Source organism: Pteropus alecto, unplaced genomic scaffold, assembly GCF_000325575.1.
Source record: "Pteropus alecto unplaced genomic scaffold, ASM32557v1 scaffold8, whole genome shotgun sequence".
In the NCBI taxonomy this organism is placed as follows: domain Eukaryota; kingdom Metazoa; phylum Chordata; class Mammalia; order Chiroptera; family Pteropodidae; genus Pteropus; species Pteropus alecto.
In genome coordinates, this window is record NW_006494609.1 from 12963304 (window position 1) to 12971921 (window position 8618).

The window sequence follows — 8618 nt, forward strand, 5'->3', positions numbered from 1 at the left end:
TAAGATTAAAAAAAAAAAATGGAGGTGGGCAGGAGAGAGGAGGGAGGAACCCGCAGGAACAAGGCCTGCCAGGTGCTGGCAGCTTGGCTCCTGACAGGAGGCAGCTCTATGGATGACTGGCAGAATCCCAGCGCAACAGACTGGCGCCTGGAGCACGTTCCCCGCCCGGCCCCGCCTTTCTCAGCGGCTCTCCACCTCTCTCCCGGTACCCCCGGGGGCGGGGCTGCGTGAGCGCACGTCCTGCGCTGTGACGTCACAATTCCGACACCGTGGAACCGGCCCTTAGCAACCGACCTGGCGACCGTCTCCAGCACCTGTGGCCTCCCCCCCAGCAACCCCTTCACAATCCTCTGCTGCGAGAGCTGGCTCGGCCCAGGGAAGGACCGAAGGGGACCCAGCGTGTCCCCGCGGTGGCTGCAAGAGGATCTAAGCATGAATGGCAGCCGGAGAGGTAAAGGGCAGGTGTTGCAAGCGACCACCGTCTCGCGCCTCGCGCGGGATCCGGAGTTTGGGGTCCCGAATCCATGTCCAGGCCGCGCGCTGGGTGCCCCCGGTCCCCTCCTTAGTCTCCAGTGTGGACCTATGTTGCCCCGAGCTGCCCAGTGCTCACGCACAGGAGAACGCTCTGCCTGTGGATTCACAGGTCCCCTTCTTGCTCAAAATTTGTCGCCCTGACTCCAGAAGGCTCTGTCCTCTGTACTCGGGGTCGTGCAGCCTTTATTACTTTGATAGCTCCAGAGCACAGGAACCAAATCTGGTCTTTGGAGTCAGACCTCCCTGGGCCCACGCTGCACTCCACAGGGGTGACCCTTCGCTTCCTCATCTCGTGAACGCGGGGTAAAACAACCGTGTCATAGGGTTTTTGGGGATTAAATGCAGATAAATACATATAAAGCTCCTGGCATATTCTTAAGTACTCAGTAAATACGAAATCTTCCATTTTGTAGCTAGCTCCCTCCGCCCAAAACTATCCAGTAACCCAGTGATTCTCTCAAGTGATTAGAAGTCATTGGGAATCAGGTTAAAATGCAGGCTATGATTCAGCAGGTCTGGTGGGGAGGGCTGATATTTTGCTTTTCTAGTAAGTTTGCAAGTGATGCAGTATTGCTGGGTACAGCTTTAGTAGCAAAGGACTAATCCATAATCACTGCATACACCTGCCCTTGACTGACTACCCTCTGGGTCAAGTGGACATCACAGTGAAACAATTAGGGTCATGTAACTGTAAATCCCTACGAATGGGCCCAATCCAAATAATTTGCATCACTCTTTCTGAACAAATAGCATTCTTTCTTCAAGCCCACTAAGGCAATCTCTAGACCCTCTCCTTCCAATTCAGTGTTCTTAGCTATTTTAAAAAATACCTTTACACCAAGCTGCTAGATGGTTTATGTAATAAGTTTTGCTTTGAATATGAGAGTGACATTATTATGTAATTATAAATTAAACTAAGTGCTGCTCTGAATGTAGGAGATAACTATCCATTGGTCAGTGAACTGTATATCCTGACATTTTACCAATCTAAGTTCCAGAAAGCACAAGTCAACATGCTTTATGGTTTTCTGAAATTTTACAACATAAACTAACATTAAGCCTTTGCTGTATACCAGAAACTGTTTCCAAGTTATCTCATTATTTAATCCAAAGAAACATTATCAGATGGGTATTATCCTCATTTCACAGTAAATAAACTGAGAGCACAAAAACTTGTCAAGGTCACAGTGTCAGAACAGGCTTTGAATCCAGCTGTGGGGAAGGTGAAACCCTAGAGTCATTGTTTTTACTTACCATCTCATGCTAGAGGTAGGGTCATAGGAAAGGATTTACGTAAAATTTAGAGTATAACAGTAAGTTCTCAGTATTTGTTTCTTGAATTATTTTTAAAATTAGATTCATGTCAAAATGTAAAAAGGTTTATATTTTTATAACATGCAATTTAATTAGTTTCATCTTTAAGATATGTAGTATCAAACATTGTTATTGATTTTGAATTTTTAAAACAAATATAATATTCAACAAATATTTGGGATAGTCGGTTCTCATATACCATAATTATCATTGATAGGAAACCATAAATAATTTTAGCCAATGCTAAAATATTTAATTAGCATTAGATTTCATTAAAGATTACCTTTGATGATTTTAGAGCACAAAATATTGAGACACCTAAAGTAAAAAATCATTTTCCCTTTTGTCATTTTCTTACTGTAATCACATTTTCAGGTGTTCTTTTGTGAGGCAAACTTTCTGTATGATTGTATAATAGAAAGAGCACCAGCCTAAAAAACAGTATATCTTGTTTGTAATCTTGTTTGCTATTGACTAGGTAATCTTCAGCAAATCACTTTCCCTCTCTGCACTTTGTTATTTGTAAAATAGTGGCCTGGGAAATCTATAAGATCTTCTTTTCGACTCAAGAGGGAGTGGGGAGAAAAGATTGAGAATAGCAAACTGCCGTTCACTTGATTATCAATATTGGACTTTTAGAGAGAAGAGGAAAGAAGACAACCTATTAGTATAGATAACCGAAAGTAGCTTGAAAAAAATTTTTTTAATCTGTTGGTTCAAAAGAGACACTTATCAATGGCATCAGATTCCCAAACTTCTAGTTATCATGGGAAATTCTGCCACAGGAAACACCTTCACCTTTCCTCACTGGAGTTCATTCCAGCTATCATACTGAAATCACATGGTGTAAGGAATTGGGATGCTTGCACATACTGATGCATTTCACTGTCCTAGCAAGACCGTTGATCACATGGACAGGATTTTAGTCCTAATCTAATTTGAGGATAATTTTTTTTTTCCTGGCATTTGGTTTGAGGGTAATTTTCATGCCCCTTTTTATCAATCTGGGTCCAATCAAAAGATAGAAACCATAAAGTGATTTAAACAAGGGAAGTTTAAAGAACTGTTAAACTATCATAAAAGAGTAACTGTAAGACACATGTAATCTCTATATGCTGCCCAAGAGCCAATGGAGAATATTCAAGGTAAGATAAATTTGGAAGGGGGACTTCCAAATATAGACTGTTTAGATAGGATCCAAGTAAGAGGATAAGTGAGTTGGACTAAATGAACCTTAAGACATTAAGCTTTTTTAAACATTAAGTTCTGGGATTTTCAGTCAAGATGGTGGAGTAGGTAAATGTTGTGCTTGCTTCCTCTCACGACCACGTCAAAATTACAACTAAACTACAGAACAGCCGTCAGGAAGAATCGCCTTAACTCTAGCTGAGCAGAATTCCTACAACTAAGGACATACAGAAGAGGCCACCTTGAAACTTTTAGGAGGAGCAGAAATGCAGAATGGGCTTGTCCCACACACATATGTGGTGGTTAAAATTAGGCAGGGCTATCACAGCTGCAGAGGTCCCCCCAGAGGAGCGAAGGGTCCCAGCCCAACACCAGACTCCCCAGCCCGGGGTTCAAGTGCTGGGAAGAGAAGTCCCCACAACATCTGGCTGTGAAAACCAGCAGAGATTGGAGCTGAGCGAGACGGAGGGCGGCTGGGATTTCTCTAGGGGCCGGCGCACAAACTTACTTGCTGACAGACTCACTCTCTGAGCTCCAGCCTGCGGCAGTTGTTCGAAGAGCACCAGGGACATGTGGGGAGGAACTCAGTTGTCTGGCTTCAGGGAGAGGGCTGGAGTGGCAGCTTTCTCCCAGACAGAAGTCCTGACGGAATCCTTTGCCTCTTTGTTGAGCCCCCTACTGCTCCCGGCGTGCAGACGCAGGCGGCCGCCATGTCTTGAGTCTCCATCAGCCCGGCTAACACAACTTGCCCCACCCAGGTGAGTCTCCAGAGTCCCTGAGACCCCGCCCCACTCAACTTGCAGTCCCACCCAAGCCACTTCAAGTGGCTTTTCCATACAAATGATCTATCTTGGCTCTTGCTTCGGACTTTCCTAAAATGACTCAAAGGTTAACAAAACCCAGACAAGCAGCATCTGGCCTCGGCATGCCCCGTACTTCCTGATGAGCAGCCCAAAGCCCTGCAGTAGCGGCAGCTGGCCTCACTTCGTGGTTTGGCCCCTCTAGGCACCTCTAAGCCTATCGCAGGTGACAGCCATCTGCAGATTGCCTGGTGGCTCATGCCAGGTGGCTTCAGGCAGGGCACAGGCTGCAGCCGAACTTGGCCTGTGGCAGCGCCTCTCAGAATGCCCCAGGACCGGCATGCCCAGTGGTCAGCTTCAGACCGAGCTGCAGCACCACCCAGGCTGCATCCAAGGACAGCACACCCAAAGCGGGCAGACTAGGAAGGCACCAGAGTCCTGCTAAAGCAATTCCTGCCCCACAGGGTCAGCCCTTCAGTGGCCAGTCCTTATAATCAATCAGCCCGAGGTTCAATCCCTCCCATCGACATGTAAACAGCAACCAAGGCTCAACTACAATAGGAGGGCACACACAACCCATACAAAGGACATACCTGGAGCACCTGGCCTAGGTGACCAGAGAAAACTGTGCCACTGGACCCCACAGCACACCTACTGCATAAGGCCACTCAACTAAAACCAAGAGATGTAGCAGTCCTATCTAATACATAGAAACAGACAAAAGGAGGCAGCCAAATTGGGGGACAAGGAACCATGTCCCAAATGAATGAACAGAACAAAGCTCCAGAAAAATAACGAAACAAAATGGAATCAAACAATCTACCAGATGCAGAGTTCAAAACATTGGTTGTAAGGATATTCAATGAACTTAAGGAAAATATAGATGAACTCAGTGACAACTTAAACAAAGAAAATATAAAAGTGGAGATAGAAAACAAAAAATAACCTGTCAGGAATAAAGAATACAATATCTGAGATGAAGAATACATTCGTGGGAATCAACAGATTGGATGAAGCAGAGGATCGAATCAGCAATTTAGAGAATGTGGTACTGGGGGACACCCAATTGGAACAGCAACAAAGAAAAAGAATCCAAAAAAATGAGGATAGTTTAAGGGGCCTTTGGGACAACACCGAGCGTACCAGCATTCACATCATAGAGGTACCACAGGAGAAGAGAGAGAACAAGGAGTTGAAAACCTATTTGAAGAAATAATGACAGAAACCTTTCCTAACCTGGTAAAGGAAGTAGACATACAACCATAGGAAGCTCAGAGAGTCCCAAACAAGATGAACCCAAAGAGGTCCAAACCAAGAAACATAATTAAAATGCCAAAGGTTGAAGACAAAGAGAGAATCTTAAAAGCAGCAAGAGAAAAGCAATTAGTTACCTATGGAGCTCCCTCCCACAAGACTGTCCGCTCATTTCTCAACAGAAACTTTGCAAGCCAGAGGGATTGGTACGAAATACTCAAAATGATGAAAAATAGGACCTACAACCACGATTACTCTACCCAGAAAAGCTATCGTTTAGAATCAAAGGACAGATAAAGAGCTTCCCAGACAAAAAGCTAAGAGTTTATCACCAACAAACCGGTATTACAGGAACTGTTAAAAGGACTTCTTTAAGAAGAATTTTTTAAAAAGATAAAAAATGTGAATAATAAAATGGCAATAACTACATAACTATCAACGATTACTTTAAATTTAAATGGATTAAATGTTCCAATCAAAAGATAGGGTGGATAAATGAGTGAGAAAACAATACCTTGCAAATGGTGCCTATAAGAAACTCACTTCAGAATGAAAGACACACACAGACTGAAAGTCAAGGGAGGGAAAAAGAATTCATAAAAATGGAAACAAACAAAAAAAGCTGGGGTAGCAATACTAATACTAGACAAAATAGAGTTTAAAACAAAAGCTATAATAAGACAAAGAAGGACCCAGTAATTCCACTTCTGTATATCTAAAGAAACCCAAAACACTACTTCAAAGGGACATGTGAATCCATTTGTTCACTGCAGCATTATTTACAATAGCCAAGATTTGGAGGCATCCATTAATGGATGAATAGGTAAAGAAGAGGTGGTGTATATGTACAATGGAATATTACTCAGTCATAAAAACGAATGAAATCTTGCCATCTGCAGCAACATGGATGGACCTAGAGGATATTGTGCTGAGTGGAGTAAGTTAGAGAGAGACAAATGCCATGTGATTGCACATACATGTGGAATCTAAAGAACAAAATAAACGAACAAGCAAAACAGAAACAAACTCATCGATATAGAGAACATTTTGATGGTTGTAAGATAGGAGGGGGGTTGGGGAATGGGTAAAAAGGGGAAGGGCTTAAGAAGTACAAATTGGTAGTTACAAAATAGTCATGGGGATGTCAAGTATAACATAAGGAATATAGTCAATAATATTGGAATAACTGTGACATCCGATATGTATTGGATTTATTTGGATGACCACTTTGTAAGTTTAATATAAATGTTTAATCACCATGTTATATACCTGAAACTAATATCATATTCTATGCCAACAATATTTGAAAAATAAAAAAATTATTTTTTTTAATTTTTAAAAGTTAAAAAAGAAAAACATTAAGTTCTGATCCTGACATATATATGTATTTATTTTATACATAGTAACATGATATAACTTCTAATTTACTCAATTACTTTGTGGGAGGATTACTTTTAATATTTTTTAGGACAGACTAGCCTATGATTAACTGAAATAGTTAATATATATGTATTTACTCAAAATCTCAGTTCTCTTATATCTCAAAATTATGTAAAATCCAGTAAGTCAGTGGTGTACAGAATAGTCAGTATATATTAAATAATATAATTGATGTACATTTTACCCAGCAATACTAAAGTCTCAAATCGAAACCGTTTTGAAAATAATTTATTTTCTTAAAAGAGAAAACTTGTTTATCAATAGCTGCAGAATTTTTTTCTGTCTGATACATCATTTCTGGTTAGTAATATGATTGGATAAAATTTTAAACAACTCTAGTAGTTAAATGAAAGGTAATTTATTATTTTTTAAATGTTCAATATTGTTATCTTTGTGAAAGTTCTGTTTCATGTATCCTAATTCATGTTTCTCTTTTGTTAAAAGTCAGAGCAACCTCTGTCCTTCCCAGATATGGTCCACCATGCCTATTTAAAGGACATTTGAGCACCAAAAGTAATGGTAAGCAAGGTAGTTAAAATGGTAAAAGGTTGTTAAAGATTGACTATTTCTTTCCTTCATTTGTGAATTCTATGACATGATGAAAAATTATCAATATTTGAACTTCATAACATTAACTATAATTACATGTTATAGGAATTCTTGAGATTAGAGAATTTAGGAGTAATAGTTTCAAACTATTATTGTGCCCTGGATGTGGACTTGCCTGCTTCCTACTCGCTGCTGCAGCCCAGCTCTACCCTTTGCTGGCAGACTATCCTGGCTTAAAGCATGCCTTCCTTATTAAAATGGTGGTTAGTAGGTGGTTAAAGACACAAGCACGAGAAAGGAAAAGCTGTGCAAAGAAAGAGCATCACAAGCAAACACGGGCCTCTCTATTCAACTGGATTTCTAGGTCCTATGAAAGGACAATCTGTGGTATTTTCTTATTTTAAAGTAAATTTTTAATGTAAACTTAAAATACTTTTTTTGTGATTGTAGCTTAAAAGCTTTAAGTCTGGGTTTGTAGGCAAAATAAAGTCTTTTTTTCTTTATGTACATGAAAAATTGTTTATGCGGATTCCTCCAGATGCGAAGGATCACATTTTCAGTTGCCTCACTTATTTCTTTGTAATAAAGCTTACACACATAGCGCCAGAATCAAACTTTGAAAAATAATTTTTAAAAATTTAAAACTACATTTTAAATATACTTAGATGAGCAGCATGAAGGACAATATATTTGCTAACTTTTTTGAAGAATACGCATTCAGTTATAGGTATAGTGGTTGTAATTATGAAGCTGCCGAAGTTAACATCTAAACTGCATCCTTTATCAAGCTGTGTGATCTTGAAGACCTTATTTACATCTCTGTGCCTCAATTTCCACCTCTATGAAATGGTGATAGTAGTAATTAAATGAGTTTTTATTTGTAAAATGCTTAGAACAATGCATGTAGTAGTAGTAGTATCGGGCTTATCATTATTGTATATTCTTAAATTGTGCATAGAATTTTCCTAGAAGAATGCATTAAAAAAGTAACAGTATTTTTCTGGAAGGAGACTATTTTTCAATCTCTATATGTGGTTTTAGCTACAATATTTTTTTTAACCATAAGCATGTATTACTTCTCAAAAACTGTTTCTAATGTTTAAAAACATTATTTACATTTTACTCTTGTATATTAGTGCTTAATTTAAGGTTTTTTCTAAATGGTTTAGACAAGGTCAAGAAATTTAATGTCATGGAATTTCTTTGTGATGGACTTGTCTTAAGATAATCCTAATGCTTCAAAAAGAATGCAGTAAGCTGATTCGTAGATCTTGTTTAAAGGTGTAAAGTTAGAAGTTTGCTTCTCAGAATAGAGTCTGCGCAGAGTTTTGGAGTTTAGGATTTGTTTGATTTCCCAGACTCCACGTATTCAAGTACTGACAATGATAATATTATTTTATAATCAGCAAGTGGCTAAACGTTTTTAGTTATGAAATTGAGAGCTGTGTTGATAAGTTTTATAAATGTAATGATAGATTATATTCTAGAATCTCTTCCCAAAACTCTCAGACTTGTAAAACTTGTTTTTAGAAAGGTTCA

The 8618-nt window shown here is 39.6% G+C and overlaps 1 protein-coding gene across 7 annotated transcripts in view; it reads left to right on the forward strand.

Moving 5' to 3' along the window:
* Nucleotides 1-254: 254 nt before the first annotated feature.
* The window catches only part of SPATA7 (spermatogenesis associated 7), a 34137-nt gene continuing 25773 nt past the window's right edge, over nt 255-8618 (forward strand). For 5 of the 7 annotated variants that reach the window (XM_015599766.2, XM_025042065.1, XM_006925635.3 and 2 more), the window contains exons 1-2: nt 255-451; nt 6975-7049. In XM_015599766.2, coding sequence (XP_015455252.1) covers nt 433-451; nt 6975-7049 — 94 coding nt within the window. In that variant the 5' untranslated portion in view covers nt 255-432. Of the gene's footprint in view, nt 452-3707; nt 3795-6974; nt 7050-8618 lie in introns of all 7 variants that reach the window. The other 2 variants (XM_015599769.2, XM_015599770.2) reach the window with 1 other exon arrangement.